At 43.1% G+C, this 17,782-nt stretch overlaps 1 protein-coding gene across 5 annotated transcripts in view; it reads right to left on the bottom strand.

Annotated features, from left to right (window-relative positions):
* Nucleotides 1–17,782, bottom strand: part of LOC132899294 (A-kinase anchor protein 13) — a 230,217-nt gene that overhangs the window by 21,677 nt on the left and 190,758 nt on the right. For all 5 annotated transcript variants that reach the window (XM_060941061.1, XM_060941060.1, XM_060941062.1 and 2 more), the window contains 8 exons: nucleotides 12,150–12,275; nucleotides 11,889–12,006; nucleotides 8,744–8,995; nucleotides 8,504–8,580; nucleotides 5,433–5,614; nucleotides 5,052–5,134; nucleotides 4,715–4,897; nucleotides 4,343–4,495 (listed from right to left, as the gene is read on the bottom strand). In XM_060941061.1, the coding sequence (XP_060797044.1) occupies nucleotides 4,343–4,495; nucleotides 4,715–4,897; nucleotides 5,052–5,134; nucleotides 5,433–5,614; nucleotides 8,504–8,580; nucleotides 8,744–8,995; nucleotides 11,889–12,006; nucleotides 12,150–12,275 (1,174 nt within the window). The remainder of the gene's footprint in view (nucleotides 1–4,342; nucleotides 4,496–4,714; nucleotides 4,898–5,051; nucleotides 5,135–5,432; nucleotides 5,615–8,503; nucleotides 8,581–8,743; nucleotides 8,996–11,888; nucleotides 12,007–12,149; nucleotides 12,276–17,782) is intronic.

The raw sequence follows: 17,782 nt of genomic DNA, 5'->3' as shown, positions 1-17,782 counted from the left end.
CTGGCCGAGCACTCTGTTGGGGAGGTCTTTAACTCCCACCTCCGGGAGAGCTTTTCCCAGCTTCCGAGGGAGGCGGGGGACATTGAGTCTGAGTGGACCATGTTCTCTACCTCCATTGTGGACGCAGCTGTTCGGAGCTGTGGCCGCAAGGTCTCCGGTGCCTGTCGTGGCGGCAATCCCCGAACCCGGTGGTGGACACCGGAAGTAAGGGATGCCGTCAAGCTGAAGAAGGAGTCCTATCGGGCCATGTTGACCTCCGGGACTCCTGAGGCAGCTGACGGGTATCGGCAGGCCAGGCGTGCTGCAGCTCGGGCAGTTGCGGAGGCAAAAACTCGGAACTGGGAGGAGTTCGGGGAGGCCATGGAGAAGGACTATCGGTCGGCCTCAAAGAAATTCTGGCAAACCATCCGGCGCCTCAGGAGGGGGAAGCAGTACTCTGCCAACACTGTTTACAGTGCGGGTGGGGAGCTGTTGACCTGGACTGGGGACATTGTCGGGCGGTGGAAGGAATACTTTGAGGATCTCCTCAATCCCACCGTCATGTCTTCCACTGAGGAGACTGAGGCTGATGACTCAGAGGTGGACTCGTCCATTACCCAAGCCAAAGTCACTGAGGTGGTTTGCAAGCTCCTCGGTGGCAAGGCACCGGGGGTGGATGAGATCCGCCCTGAGTATCTCAAGTCTCTGGATGTTGTGGGGCTGTCTTGGTTGACACGCCTCTGCAACATCGCGTGGCGGTCGGGGACAGTGCCTCTGGAGTGGCAGACTGGGGTGGTGGTCCCTCTTTTTAAGAAAGGGGACTGGAGAGTGTGCTCCAATTATAGGGGAATCACACTTCTCAGCCTCCCAGGGAAGGTTTACTCCAAGGTACTTGAGAGGAGAATTCGACCAATAGTCGAACCTCGGATCCAGGAGGAACAATGCGGTTTTCGTCCTGGTCGCGGAACACTGGACCAGCTCTATACCCTTCATAGGGTGCTCGAGGATTCATGGGAGTTTGCCCAACCAGTCCACAGGTGCTTTGTGGATCTGGAGAAGGCATTCGACCGTGTCCCCCGTGGTATTCTGTGGGGGGTGCTTCGGGAGTATGGGGTTCGGGGCTCTTTGCTAAGGGCTGTCCGGTCCCTGTACGAACGGAGCAGGAGTCTGGTTCGCATTGCCGGCAGTAAGTCAGACCTGTTCCCAGTGCATGTTGGACTCCGGCAGGGCTGCCCTTTGTCACTGGTTCTGTTCATAATTTTTATGGACAGAATTTCTAGGCGCAGCCAGGGGCCGGAAGGAATCCTGTTTGGGAACCACAGGATTTCATCTCTGCTTTTTGCAGATGATGTTGTCCTGTTGGCTTCTTCAAACCAGGACCTTCAGCATGCACTGGGGCAGTTTGCAGTCGAGTGTGAAGCGGCTGGGATGAGAATCAGCACCTCCAAGTCCGAGGCCATGGTCCTCGACCGGAAAAGGGTGGCTTGCCCTCTCCAGGTTGGTGGAGAAGTCCTGCCTCAAGTGGAGGAGTTTAAGTATCTCGGGATCTTGTTCACGAGTGAGGGAAGGATGGAGCGTGAGATCGACAGGCGGATCGGTGCAGCCTCCGCAGTGATGCGGTCGCTTTACCGGTCCATCGTGGTGAAGAAGGAGCTGAGCCAAAAGGCGAAGCTCTCAATTTACCGGTCGATCTACGTTCCGACTCTCACCTATGGTCATGAGCTTTGGGTAATGACCGAAAGAACAAGATCGCGGATACAAGCGGCCGAAATGAGTTTCCTTCACAGGGTGGCTGGGCGCTCCCTTAGAGATAGGGTGAGAAGCACAGTCACTCGGGAGGAGCTCGGAGTAGAGCCGCTGCTCCTCCACATCGAGAGGAATCAGCTGAGGTGGCTCGGGCATCTTTTTCGGATGCCTCCCGGATGCCTCCCTGGTGAAGTTTTCCAGGCATGTCCCCCCGGGAAGAGGCCCCGGGGAAGACCCAGGACACACTGGAGGGACTATGTCTCTCGGCTGGCCTGGGAACGCCTCGGTGTTCTTCCCGAGGAGCTGGCCGAGGTGTCTGGGGAAAGGGAAGTTTGGGCTTCCATGCTTAGACTGCTGCCTCCGCGACCCGGTCCCGGATAAGCGGAAGAAGACGAGACGAGACGAGACGAAAAAGATATTTAACCCTCGGGGGTCTGAGTGTATTTTCTGGCACTCTAATGATTTTGGCATGCTCTGATTTTGTTGTCAGTTTCAACAAATCTAAGCAGTATTTTCAAAGTCGTTTGACTTTTTTGTATTCAGCACAAGTTCAGCTACAATAATATCTCTGTAGTATGTATGGCATGATTGTACTTTTAAAAAAATAATAGATAAATGAAGATGTTGGAAAAAGCAGTTTTAGAACTGTGTTGGAATGTGTGAAAAAAACATGACCTTACCCATTGCGTCGAACCATTTTGATCACTTGAGGTGATTCTGTTCAGTCTTAGGAATGGATCAAGCACAAAAACTTAAATCTGCTCCATTGATTTGGACAATAAAGTGGCCATCAAAAAAATTATGCCCCATTGTTTTGGGATAAAGGGTTGGCTGTGGGAGGGGTATTTAATAAGAAGAGTAAAAATTTCCATTCCATTCCATGAGAAGAGTGAAACCCCTCCCACTGCCATTTCTTAATCCCATCAGGTCAAGTCCCAATGGGTAAGGTCATGTTTTTTCACAGATTCCAACACAGTTCTAAAACTGCTTTTTACAACAGCTTCATTTATCTGGTATTTGACTTTATTTTGGTATTTGACTTTCTTCAGTGTGTCTTGAAATTAACTCTTGTACTATTTTACACAGTTCAGAGCCACAACCAACTCTGTTACTCTGTTACGCAATTACTCTGTGTAACTCTGCTCCCACTTCAACTCCAAATTTTACTCTCTAAACTCAAAACTGAGCAAAATTAACTATTTTTGAGGAACATACTTTTAACTCTGGAAAAATTGCTCAGTCATGTTTCCTGTGTATGCAGCACAGCGTACACATGTCAACCGATCTGCTCATAATAAATAGAAGAAATATTTACACTTACTCGAGTTGACCTTTGGCTGGATTGAATCGAAGTGCACCGCTCATCATCAGTGTCGCAGTTCTGAAGATTGAATTGAATCACTGTCTTGAATCATGAACTGAATCATAAATTGATTTGCTCTCCTGATATTGAAGCGCATAAAATCCGTATGCCATCTCGAAACAAGTTTTACCTCCAAATAGCCTGAACTATGTCTGACAAATTTTATCCTGTTTACGGTGGGCGTTCCCACTGCAAAAGAGAAACCAATCAAAAGCGAAAGAGTGAAAGTGATTATCATGCCGTTACCATGTGAATAGTCTTTTATGAATGTGTAAGTGCGCACTCAGTGCTCCGACTCCGGTGTGACTGAGTAAGGTGACAAGTTTTATGTTTCATCTAATTTAGGTCATTTAAAAACAATAATATTATTTGACAGTGGGCACATAGGAAAGTGTAAAGTATAAAATTTCTGTCAATATGTTTATCATGCTTGTATGATTAAAAAACTCGTGAAGATATTTATCTAAATACATGACATACTCATTCTAGACCTGCCGAGCTTCGCCGGCGAAGCTCTCGACCCCAAAGGGTTAAGTGGTTTAAGTGGAAGTTATATGATTTTGTAACCTAAGTGCTTGACTGTATCCTTTGTCCATCAAAAAAAAAAAAAATGCCCTCTCCTGAAAACACTCACCATATGCTGAGGTCATAAATGTTTTTTTAAGACAATATTTGTCTCTTTTGAAGCAGAATACTCTGCTGTTTCACAGTAAGAAACAGGACTTGAAACCGATGCGAGACACATTTGCAGCGGTTTCACACGTGATTGAAATGTGTGTTTGTCAAAAAGTGAAGTATCTTGTCTGGAAAACCACAAGTATTGTCACCACTTCAGTTGTTATTACAGTTACCACCATGTACAAACATCACTGCACAGCACTTGAAAATTTGTACTTAAAATCACATCCATATCAACAGTTTTTCACTTTGTATCTGTTACTCTTGTGGACTATAAGAAAGGTGGTCAGTTTTAGAAATACACTATATGCCTCTTCTCACCACGAGTAACATACCCAATGTATGATCTGTAGCTCTGAAATTCTGCGCAGTTAATTTCCATCTCTAAAGGCCATTTTTGGCAGCAGAGAAACGCAAAAATCTAAGGTTTGATTTTTGGACTATTGTGGACCTGAAAAGTAAACCCTGATTGTGAAACAGCTACTATACAAAAAAATTCAAATCTTCATTAGAGTCCAGTTGAAATTATTTATAAGCAGAATAGTTTTGGTAATTGTGGGTTGTGGTTTCGCTCACGTTTGGAGCTGTTCATCTGGTGGCTGTCGAAGCCTCCAAAGGTCTCGGATCTGCGAGGCAGAAGCACCGAAGCTGTGTTTCCGGGATCACTGGCACCCTGCTGGCTCACGGCTCCTCCCAGACCACTGTGGACCAGTGTCTGCAACATCTCCACTGTAGTACACACAAATCCACAGAGACACCCGCGTCACTAACCGCATTATATTAAACGAGTTACCAAAGAGTTCTGCTTGACATTTAGTGGTGGAAATGATCCCTAATGATGCCACAAGGGCATTTCATGTAAAAAAAAAATAAAATAAATAATAATAACCAGTTCGAACAGAAACAGAGAAATCTTTCTCTTCAAGTTCTGCATAAAGTGTCACTTACCTTCTCTAATTGCTTCCTTCATAATATTCTCTCCCTTGGGCATGTCATCAGTGCAGGCCCTGAACAGCATCCTGATGGCCGAAGCCGTGTCTTCACGCGATCCAGAGCCACACATGTCATGGAAGAGCTTTATCTTCTCGTTCAGGAGAGCCAGGATCTGCTCATCTTTCCTCTGAAGTATGGCTAAGAGAAGGACAGAGAGAGGAGAAATGAATACACATGGACTAAAGCAATCTTTAAAAAAAACAAAAAAACAAAAACAAAAAAAACACTGGCACCTTATTAGGCACCATTTCATAACAATGAAATTCCAAACCACTACTGTTTTTGCCCTCACCTCTCATCTCTTTCGCTTTGGACTCCAGCAACTTTTTATCTTCCTCCGTCTCACTTGGGATGCCTTCATCATCGTCCTTTTCTCTGTGAAAGCACAATCAATTTGTAAAAACTCAATCCAGATTTGCTCAATTCACTTAGCTGTTTTTACTTGGTGCAACTTTTCCATGCAGCTATACACTTGTCCAACAGCTCGAACCTATTTTTTTTTAAATGTTAACAAACAGTATTATTTCTGCTTCTCAGCATTAAACAATATAAATGTACCCTCTAAAGTGACCTCTAAGGTGCAATTATTGATCTTACCAACAATCATCTAACTAAATATACAAAAAGACAAACCCCTGATGGGGTGAGCAGGACCAGATATGCTGGTACTCACCTAGACTGCATAGCGTTCTGGATGAGCTGCATCCACGTGTTGCGCTCGTCTCTTGATGTGGCATGAACTTCCACCATTTCTGGCTGCTTGATGCCTGCCGCAATGATAAAGAAGCCCCGGTCTTCGTTAGCCACCTCTCTGACGATTAGCTTCTGTAGAGGGATAACTGTGGCACGTTGGTCCTGGGGATGGGGAGCATACGAGAGAGAGAGAGAGGAAATGAAGTAAAATGTACCGAGGATGTGGGTGGAGTTATAGGGAGCAGGAGAGAAAGATAGGAAGAGAGAAAAGTACAAACAACACCACCATGCATCAACAATAGTTCACTAGAGTTCAGTGGAAATGCTTCACAATTACAATGACATTTTATCATTTATTTTCACCATTGTGCCACTAATCAGTGATTACCATACAGTATGATAGCTTTCTTTAATGATAGCATGGACACTGTAAATGATCATTACTACTGCTGTCATAGGCAGCATAAGAGCAGCTGTCTTTAAAATGATGATTAATTTTTTATAAACTTACTATAAGAATCTTTTTTTTATGTCCTAATAGGAGGGTAACCTCCCATCCCTCCTATAATCCTGTCCACCAAATAGCTAATCCCATCCAAGTTTGAAAAACACAACAGACTATTAAATATTCAAAATTATTATATATACAGGACACTTTTTCCATGGAATAAAAACATACAGTGGGGCAAAAACGTATTTAGTCAGTCACCAATTGTGCAAGTTCTCCCACTTAAAAAGATGAGAGAGGCCTGGAATTTTCATCATAGGTATACCTCAACTATGAGAGACAAAATGAGAAGAAAAAAAAATCCAGAAAATCACATTGTCTGATTTTTAAAGACTTTATTTGCAAATTATGGTGGAAAATAAATATTTGGTCAATAACAAAAGTTAATCTCAATACTCTGTTATATACCCTTTGTTGGCAATGACAGAGGTCAAACGTTTTCTGTAAGTCTTCACAAGGTTTTCACACACTGTTGCTGGTATTTTGGCCCATTCCTCCATGCAGGTCTCCTCTAGAGCAGTGATGTTTTGGGGCTGTCGCTGGGCAACACGGACTTTCAACTCCCTCTAAAGATTTTCTATGGGGTTGAGATCTGGAGACTGGCTAGGCCACTCCAGGACCTTGAAATGCTTCTTACGAAGCCACTCCTTTGTTGCCCGGGCGGTGTGTTTGGGATCATTGTCATGCTGAAAGACCCAGCCACGTTTCATCTTCAATGCCCTTGCTGATGGAAGGAGGTTTTCACTCAAAATCTCACGATACATGGCCCCATTCATTCTTTCCTTTACACGGATCAGTCGTCCTGGTCCCTTTGCAGAAAAACAGCCCCAAAGCATGATGTTTCCACCCCCATGCTTCACAGTAGGTATGGTGTTCTTTGGATGCAACTCAGCATTCTTTCTCCTCCAAACACGACAAGTTGAGTTTTTACCAAAAAGTTCTATTTTGGTTTCATCTGACCATATGACATTCTCCCAATCCTCTTCTGGATCATCCAAATGCTCTCTAGCAAACTTCAGATGGGCCTGGACATGTACTGACTTAAGCAGGGGGACACGTCTGGCACTGCAGGATTTGAGTCCCTGGTGGCGTGGTGTGTTACTGATGGTAGCCTTTGTTACTTTGGTCCCAGCTCTCTGCAGGTCATTCACTAGGTCCCCCCGTGTGGTTCTGGGATTTTTGCTCACCGTTCTTGTGATCATTTTGACCCCATGGGGTGAGATCTTGCGTGGAACCCCAGATCGAGGGAGATTATCATGGTCTTGTATGTCTTCCATTTTCTAATAATTGCTCCCACAGTTGATTTCTTCACACCAAGCTGCTTACCTATTGCAGATTCAGTCTTCCCAGCCTGGTGCAGGTCTACAATTTTGTCTCTGGTGTCCTTTGACAGCTCTTTGGTCTTGGCCATAGTGGAGTTTGGAGTGTGACTGTTTGAGGTTGTGGACAGGTGTCTTTTATACTGATAACGAGTTCAAACAGGTGCCATTAATACATCTAACGAGTGGAGGACAGAGGAGCCTCTTAAAGAAGAAGTTACAGGTCTGTGAGAGCCAGAAATCTTGCTTGTTTGTAGGTGACCAAATACTTATTTTACCAAGGAATTTACCAATTAATTCATTAAAAATCCTACAATGTGATTTCCTGGATTCTTTCCCCCCATTCTGTCTCTCATAATTGAAGTGTACCTATGATGAAAATTACAGGCCTCTCTCATCTTTTTAAGTGGGAGAACTTGCACAATTGGTGGCTGACTAAATACTTTTTTGCCCCACTGTATGTTTTATTCCCTTCTAGTGGGTTTCATTCATTTGGTTTGTTAGCATGCAATATTGTTAGCATATCGCTTATCCTACGTGTATTACGCCACTCTACCCGATGGAGAATGAGTGTTGAATATAGTTTATGATATTGCATGATTCTCAAGACAATATGATGTCACACGTCGGAGCTGATGCGAGTATTTAATGAGAGTTTTCTGCTGCGTATGCGCAGGAACAGTTCTTTGTTCCATCAAATGTGTAATAATAATAATAATAATAATAATAATAATATTGGCTGGATTTTTTTACATGGTCTATCAGATATATTCCATTCAGCCTGCATGATATTGAATGAACATCTTCGACTGGTTCAATATCATGCTAGCTGAATGGAATATATCTGATATACCACTCAACGCCAGCCAATATTATTTAACTATATCATGATAATATCATAAAGCATTGAACATATCAGTGGGTTTTATGTTGCATTTAAAAGTAACATCAATACTGTGCCTAATTTATAATCTAACCAAAAGATCACCATATTTACTTTGCAAAACCATTTTCTCATAACACATCACACTCAAGACTGTGAAAGGGAATGAAGGAAAATTTCCCAATATGTGCTCAGCCATTGTGTCTATAAATCACACAAACTGTAACTGACAAAGGCATGAAAAAAAAAACATATGAAAAGCTGTGGTAATGCTTTCAGTCTGTCAATAATCTCACAAGGTGACTGTAAAGCCTAGCCCTATTATTTTGTGAAAAACATACTAGAGAAGCGAAGACATATTTCTGGTCCTTCTCTTGCAGGAATATTAAGACGTCAGAAAGAAGCAAGGCTTGAACATCTGGCACAGGGTTAAAACAGAAAACAGTAATATTAAAATGTGTACTTGTTGGACTAAATAACATTACAATACATGGAGTATATTAAAAAGTGTTTTCAGGAAGAATGTGTAATTCTTTCTACTGTTGCAGAGAAACCTAGAGCTTTTTTTTTTTGTTTTTTACCCTTCAGCCTTCCTGCTATGGTTTTCAGCTGGAGCGGCCCATCATGAAGGAGCTTCCTTCCTCGTTTCAGATCTTCTCGGGCAAATATCTGTCCGCTCTTCATGCGTGTGATGGTCCTACCGTCTGTCCGGTTATAGATCTCCTCTAGCTTCTTCTTCTTCTCGTGCTCGTTCACCTTGTTGTCCACAGCAGCTATTAACTCTTTGATAAATTGCAGAGCCTGTGTGAGGTCCTCATAGTCCTCTTCGTTCTCTGTGTATACACATTCATACACGTACATACACAGACGTGGTTAAAGAAAAACAGCAAAAAGCCAGCCGATTTCATCTCAAATGATTTCATCACCTCATTTTAACAAGCCTATTTGCATGCTTTCTCAGTGCAAGATAATAAGAATGTCCTTACACATGGATTAATAAATTGACAAACAACATGATTGACAGTTGAATGGACATGTCTCCTTGTCCTGATTCGTTGGTAACCGGTGGTCCTAGAGCACCAGAAAGTCCAATGTTTTTCCTCATCTCTCATCTCATTATCTCTAGCCGCTTTATCCTGTTATACAGGGTCGCAGGCAAGCTGGAGCCTATCCCAGCTGACTACGGGTGAAAGGCGGGGTACACCCTGGACAAGTTGCCAGGTCATCACAGGGCTGACACATAGACACAGACAACCATTCACACTCACATTCACACCTACGGTCAATTTAGAGCCACCAGTTAACCTAACCTGCATGTCTTTGGACTGTGGGGGAAACCGGAGCACCCGGAGGAAACCCACGCAGACACGGGGAGAACATGCAAACTCCGCACAGAAAGGCCCTCGCCGGCCACGGGGCTCGAACCCGGACCTTCTTGCTGTGAGGCGACAGCGCTAACCACTACACCACCGTGCTGCCCGCATATATTACTTATAATATGAATAAACCCGGGGCGGCACGGTGGTGTAGTGGTTAGCGCTGTCGCCTCACAGCAAGAAGGTCCTGGGTTCGAGCCCCGGGGCCGGCGAGGGCCTTTCTGTGTGGAGTTTGCATGTTCTCCCCGTGTCCGTGTGGGTTTCCTCCGGGTGCTCCGGTTTCCCCCACAGTCCAAAGACATGCAGGTTAGGTTAACTGGTGACTCTAAATTGACCGTAGGTGTGAATGTGAGTGTGAATGGTTGTCTGTGTCTATGTGTCAGCCCTGTGATGACCTGGCGACTTGTCCAGGGTGTACCCCGCCTTTCGCCCGTAGTCAGCTGGGATAGGCTCCAGCTTGCCTGCGACCCTGTAGAAGGATAAAGCGGCTAGAGATAATGAGATGAGATGAGATGAATAAACCCCACCTTTAATATGAATTATTCTATCCACATTCACTGGATATGAGCAATCACGCACTCTGATTGGCTACTCTACTGCTAGGATATCAGCTCATATACTGTGAGTAGAGAAAAACAAAATGGTGGAGCGTGTTGCTGAAACAACCGAGGACGAAATAAAAACTCTACTCGAAAACAAAACCGCAAAAAATATTAAAACAAGAGTGCTCTGAGAGCACAATATCCCCCACTGGCAACTATGCCATAACTCTGGTAAAATCCGACTGAATTGAACAAAATTGAAATATGCGTATTACTGATTTATAACAAAGAATCCTGCCAAGTTTTGCGAAATTCTTCCAAAAATTGTGAGAGAAGTTGAGTTCAGAAGGTGAGCAGTCTTCCTGGGATGGACGGATATTGCCACAACATAATCCCCCTTCAGGCCTTTCGGCCAGTGGGGGATAAAAAAAATCAACAAAATATGGAATGAAAGTATTTGATGGTAGGAACATATCTTTTTTATTTTTCAGGAATTATTATTATAGCATTTTTCACAAATTGCTACGATCATGTTGCCGGTTTGTTTACATTCTAAGCGAAAATGATTTTGTCAGATGTTTTGTATGAAGTTTTTATTCATCGACTTTGCAAAAGATGAAAATAAAAATGTTCACTTTCTCAAAATCCAGTGATTATGGATAGAATAAAACACTAATTCCACTCAATCTCGTCGTACATGGATCGTACGACTGGATTTCGTGGAATAACTGTTAATTATACCAGAGCACTGCTGAATTGTCGGATCTGATTGATCAGAAGGTGCTGAATAATTTTTTGGAACGTCAGCTCTGACATGGTTTTCAATTATCAATTCTATAGTAAACCCTACATAGGCTCTTGCATGGTGGACACGCTAAATAAACAGATTTTTTAAAAGTATGTAATCATTAAATATTGTATTAGACATTCTTGGAAGGAGTCTCCGGTGTCAGCACTTCAGTAACAATCAGAGGTAAAGCTGGAACTCGGCACGGGAAAGTCTTCTGGGTGGATGGACTTTGTGGTCTTTGGCATGACAGGCGGCATTTTTTTGAACAATTATCATTTAGCTTTACGTTCTGGAGCCACATTTAAAAAAAAAAAAAAAAAAAAAAAATATATATATATATATATATATATATATATATCATCTCTCATTATCTCTAGCCGCTTTATCCTTCTACAGGGTCGCAGGCAAGCTGGAGCCTATCCCAGCTGACTACGGGCGAAAGGCGGGGTACACCCTGGACAAGTCGCCAGGTCATCACAGGGCTGACACATAGACACAGACAACCATTCACACTCACATTCACACCTACGGTCAATTTAGAGTCACCAGTTAACCTAACCTGCATGTCTTTGGACTGTGGGGGAAACCGGAGCACCCGGAGGAAACCCACACGGACACGGGGAGAACATGCAAACTCCACACAGAAAGGCCCTCGCCGGCCACGGGGCTCGAACCCGGACCTTCTTGCTGTGAGGCGACAGCGCTAACCACTTACACCACCGTGCCGCCATATATATATATATATATATATATTTTTTTTTTTTTTCTGCTAAATCTCACACTCCTCTTCTCATATGTGGCAATTTTGAGGACAAAAACTCTTTCAGATGTCCTACTTTGTGGAAAATGTGCAGTGTGCAAATACAGCACCTCATATGGGCAGCAGCAGAGCCATCTATAAGACACGAGTGTTTACAGAGGGAGAAATACTGCAGTGCTGGCTAAACACAGAGCCGAGGGTGGAGAGGAGGGTCTGAGCAATGCTTGCTAATGTGGAAGCTGTGTTAAAGGGGCTCACCTTTAGTGTGCTGCAGGATCCTCTGCAGTAGGACTGGGTACTTTGTTAATCGCTGAGTGACGAGTAATATGCACTCAGGGATCCCCAGTCGACGAACAATACTGCTGCTCATCTTTTTCTGAAATGATCAAGGCAAAACATGTCGCACAGTTAAGATGTTAATTAACATGCTTGTAGAGAGAAATGTAAACTGTTAATTGCTGTCAAAACACTCCAAGCCAAAAAGCGGGGGGGGGACAAGCGAGACGATGAATTGATTACCCTGATAAAAGTCTGGAAGCGCTTGTCTTTGCTGTGTAGTTCCTTGTACAAGTTCACTGCTTCGTTGTGACGGCTGCAGAACTTCCCATAAACTTTCTTCATGCTTTCAGCATTCGAGCCTGAAAACTAAGACACATATTGACACATACTGATTAAAACTAAAGCATATTGACTAATGAAATGCTGTAAAGCCTGCTCACAAAAATATGCATTTAATGTTGAAAAATTTGAGTCTACTACCAAGAACTGTTTATTTTTCATCTTTACTTGGTAAAAGCATTCTTTTTTTTTTTTAATATTCCATTCACAAACCTATTTTTCTCTGCCGATTTCCAAGCTCTGGAATCCACCATTTGTATAAAATACTACTTTATAGTATACCACAGTGCTGTTTCATTCTTGGAATCTGTTTGGTGTGGATTTAATTGGCTATAAAAGCAACCCTGACACCAGTGTCGGCTGAAATTCACATTGCAGGTTTATATTTATGAATTCATTCAAACATGTTATCGTTTCTATAGTAACAGCTCATTCACAAGACACAGGAAAAACTCCGCTTTCAGTATGACCTAACATCAGGCTCTAAGAGGAACTTAGAAGAAGAAACCTTTATTTGTCACATGCACAAGGGCGTAGGTTTGCATATGGACCATAGGGACATGTCACAACCAATATTTTAGGATGGCAAAATAGTCCCTACCAATATTTAGCATTTTATTTTTATATAACAAAATATGAATTTATTCACATATTTTTGCAAACTCAATAGTAGGCTATAATCTTAGTCACTAGTTTTTTCGACATGCCAGAGTGACATGGTTATCCATGCTGCAATTTCATTGGCTGAAACAGAGTCTGCAGGCTCATGTTCTCCTCACATGGACGTAAACAAAGCGCTTCTAGTGGTGGTAATGACGAAGAGACCACAGGCCCGTGTGTTGTGCTGATAACGTAAGTCATCTGTGATAGCCTGCGACTGTATGTCTTCAGAAAAGTGTACAACTTAACATTACTGTTACCTTGGTATTCAAACTCATTTTATCCGATTATCTGCTTTGTACAGTAGATAACCTAGACAATGCCGCCAAAAAAGAAAAGATATACGGAGCTTTTTCAACACAGAGAGTAAGTAGTGCCCAGAACAGGTTGACATTATTTAGCTATAGCCTACTGTACAATGAGACGCAAACCTATCATTGCAAAATGTTATAGGCTAGGCTACCACCAGTCTTTCTACTGTGGAAAATTGTGAGACTGTTAATGAGCCTACATATTAATGACAAGGGGTAATAATATTAACCATGCAATTCATGCCAAAATGTTAACCATCTCCCGTTTTGCTGTAGAAATTGGTAGGCTAAAGTTAGTGTAGCCTGTTACTAAGGCTACTATTAAAGCTGACACTATGAAAGCTGAATCATTTGTGTACAGGAAAGACAGCATAAGGCCGATGCAAACCTAGAACAGGTTAATGAGGAATCAGTGCTTGAGGTGAGGATGTCTCATCTCATTCATCTCATTATCTGTAGCCGCTTTATCCTTCTACAGGGTCGCAGGCAAGCTGGAGCCTATCCCAGCTGACTACGGGCGAAAGGCGGGGTACACCCTGGACAAGTCGCCAGGTCATCACAGGGCTGACACATAGACACAGACAACCATTCACACTCACATTCACACCTACGGTCAATTTAGAGTCACCAGTTAACCTAACCTGCATGTCTTTGGACTGTGGGGGAAACCGGAGCACCCGGAGGAAACCCACGCGGACACGGGGAGAACATGCAAACTCCACACAGAAAGGCCCTTGCCGGCCCCGGGGCTCGAACCCAGGACCTTCTTGCTGTGAGGCGACAGCGCTAACCACTACACCACCGTGCCGCCCGGTGAGGATGTCATTATGTCATATTAATATAGTCATGTCAAGTCATGCCATAATTTCGGTTGTTTTATTAGTAGCTTAGGCCAAATACATTTGCATGATAAAAGGTGTATCCCTACTAATGTTAGGTTTCTGGTTAATTTTCATTAACACATTATTTGATCACATAGGAAACTCAAAAATCCAGTACAAAGGATCAAGAGCAGGTTGAGAGAGAGAAGAAGCTGGAGGGCTTCAAGTGAAGTCTGAATGTTAAGGCATTTAGAAGCATCAAAGGATTAGCAATGAAACGGAAGGATCTTTGGAAAATTAGGACTATGTGTTTTGGTTGTGATGTATTTTGAATAGGCTAGCAGAAAAATGTCAGCTTATTTCCTTAATATTTCAAATTGATGTGAAATAAATCTAGGTGTAATACATAGAACTATGTATCTCAAGATAGGTCTGCAATTTCATCTCATCTCATCATCTCTAGCCGCTTTATCCTGTTCTACAGGGTCGCAGGCAAGCTGGAGCCTATCCCAACTGACTACGGGCGAAAAGCGGGGTACACCCTGGACAAGTCGCCAGGTCATCACAGGGCTGACACATAGACACAGACAACCATCCACACCTACGGTCAATTTAGAGTCACCAGTTAACCTAACCTGCATGTCTTTGGACTGTGGGGGAAACCGGAGCACCCGGAGGAAACCCACGCGGACACGAGGAGAACATGCAAACTCCGCACAGAAAGGCCCTCGCCAGCCACGGGGCTCGAACCCGGACCTTGTTGCTGTGAGCCGACAGCGCTAACCACTACACCACCGTGCCGCCGGTCTGCAATTTATTCAGTATATATATTTTTTTTAACATACAGGATGTTCAGACATCCTGTGAAGATACTATAGGACAGGTAGAGTCAGAGGTGGCTGAAACTGCAGGGCTCCAAGTGAGATTTTGATTCTGTGATGGGAGATACTATGCATTACAAGCAAATTATTTTAGTCAACCTACTTCGTTGTTAGTGTTACTCTTTATAAAATCTTGCTACTGTGAATACAGACCAGGTTAAGTTTTGTTTGCTCTCTAGGAGACAGTCAGTGTGAGTGGCAGTGACTCTCAAGCAAGTCAGTGTAGCAGTGACAGTGTGGACTGTACGTGGTCAAGCTGTTCAAATAGTACTCAGTCAGTATAAGGCTGTCTTGACCAGTCTGGAGGAAATGGATGCAGTTAGTTCTGATACCGGCACTAGGGCCAATGGTCTCCTAGAACACTTTCAGAAGGGCAAGACAGTTCTTGGACTGCTTCTAGCCACAGAGGTGCTCAGAGAGCTAGAGCGTTTAAGCAGGTCTCTGCAAAACCGCTCCCAAACAATTGGAGGTATGCAGACTGCTGTTGGCTATGTAAGATCAACTCTTCAAGACAAAAGGAGTGAGGAGAAGTTTACAGAGTTGTTTGAGAAGGCAGTGTTAATGGTTGATACTCTGGGAATTGAACCAATTGAAATCCCTCACCAAAGAACCCCCCCACCAAAAGATTTACTGGTGGGGCTAGTCACCATAAGTCAGACACCAGAGGAATACTACAGAATTGAATTTTTCAAGGTGTTGGACAGTTTGGACATTCAATTTAAGGATCAATTTAACCAACCAGACATGGAGAAATTCAAGCAAGTTGAGAATGTGCTCCTCACAGGGAAAATTTGTGATGTGATTGGAGAGTATCCAGAGATGGATAGGGAGAATTTGAGGGTTCAGCTTTCAATGTTTCACTCAAAGCATACATTCATGTCAACTGGAGAAGCTGCAGATATCCTGAGAGGGATGCATAGTGAAGTAAGAGGCTTGTTTGATGAGGTTGAGAAGCTTGTTAAGCTCTTGTTGGTTGTCCCTGTGGCCTCAGCTGAAGCTGAACGAAGCTTTAGTGCACTGAAAAGGCTAAAAAACTGGTTAAGATCTACCATGACACAGCAGCGCCTTAACAATGTAAGTGTATGCCATGTGCATCAAACGGAACTTGACCTAATAGATCTTGAAGATCTAGGCCAACAGTTTGTGTCTGTGAATGACAGACGGAGGCATCTGTTTGGAATGTTTGAATGTAATTATGTATAGAATAGATTATTCATTTTGGGTGCAATTTTGTTTTATCAGATCAATATGTCATTATTTATTTGTTCAACTGTACTCGAACTTTACGTACCATTTGCAGTGTTTGTCATTAGAAATCGTAAATAAAGAGTTAAATTGTTCAGCATTATGTCGTCATAGCATATGTATTATGCTCTACTTGTGCATGTAATAGTATGGGTGATTAAGTAAGTAGTTCGGCAGAGGATTGGTGTTGGGGGGATTGGTATTGTCCCTACCAAAGCTGAGACCAAACCTACGCCCTCGCACATGCACACCTCAAGCACAGTGAGATTCCTCTGGAGAGCAGTCAGGGGTCAAGTACCTTGCTCAAGGGCACTTCAGCCCAAGGCCACCCCACGTTAACCTAACTGCATGTCTTTGGACTGTGGGGGAAACCAGAGCTCCCGGAGGAAACCCATGCTGACACGGGGAGAACGTGCAAACTCCACACAGAAAGGCCCACGCCAGTTGCTGGGCTCAAACCCAGAACCTTCTTGCTGGGAGGCGACAGTGCTAACCACGACGCCGCCAACTTCCCCATCTAAAGACCAATGCAGGGCCTTCCAGGATGACCATACAGAGAAGCTCAATCTTGGTTGACTCTCCATCAGTTCCTGTTTCTGCCCTGCACTTTATATATTTCCCATTCTAATATTTACCTCTGTCCAATGATCTCATCTGTAAAATTTCAGTTTCTTCTTCTAGTTTGATTTCTACTAGCCACGAGCTAATTATCCAAGAGTGTCATAATGTCAATGGGAAATCCTTTCTTCTTGCAGACATACTGGTCCTTCTGGACATCCCAGAATCTTCTGAATATCTTTTTTTTGAGTATGCGCTGAGCAGAGTTATCCAGGTTGATCTTCGCCATGCCAAGTGGAGCACTGTTGTTTGTTTTTTCCATTCCGAAACTATGGAACGTTACCAGAGCAGATATCTGCTCTGCTGCTACAGGTGGCTCTAATCCAACTAAGATTCTCCGAAGCCCTGCACTGTCTGGTATGTTGAGATTTTCCTGGAAATTTCAGACTCTTCCGGAATCCTACATGTTCAAATATTTTCCCAACCAGAGGAGCTCTCTTCATTCAATATATATATATTTTTTCAGTATTTATTGATATGATGTCTCCTTTATTACAAATTCCTTTTCTCCACTTTCATGTTGGGCAGTGTCATACAACTCCTTCGTTTATTTTTCTATAACAGCATATCACATTATGCTTTGTTCTTTATGTACAGTATATGCTATTGTTTAAAAAATGATAAAGCAATGTTGGCAAAATGTTCATTTTAACATATTCAGAGTTCAGACTAAAGAAAGGAATGATGGTTTCAAGTCTGACTGATTTGCCTTTAAGGGGCCATAATTAAGCCCCAAACTTCTCAAGACAAATTGACATCTAAATATTTCAACGATTGGGTATGCCAATTAAAATGGCTTCTGTCTAATAAGATTTTGTGAATATCTTTTGTGAATTCTGAATATTGAATATAACCTTGAAATATACAAAATTCCTCAAGGAAACCCTTTAATGTCGGTAATGACTGTATGGGTTGTGACAGGTACACCTGTACATTATCAGTGATTTATTATACATACAGGACACTTTTCGATGGAATAAAAACACATGTTCTATTCC

The sequence above is a fragment of the Neoarius graeffei genome, chromosome 15 (genome assembly GCF_027579695.1).
Source record: "Neoarius graeffei isolate fNeoGra1 chromosome 15, fNeoGra1.pri, whole genome shotgun sequence".
Lineage (NCBI taxonomy): Eukaryota > Metazoa > Chordata > Actinopteri > Siluriformes > Ariidae > Neoarius > Neoarius graeffei.
This window is presented reverse-complemented; position numbering and strand designations above follow the sequence as displayed.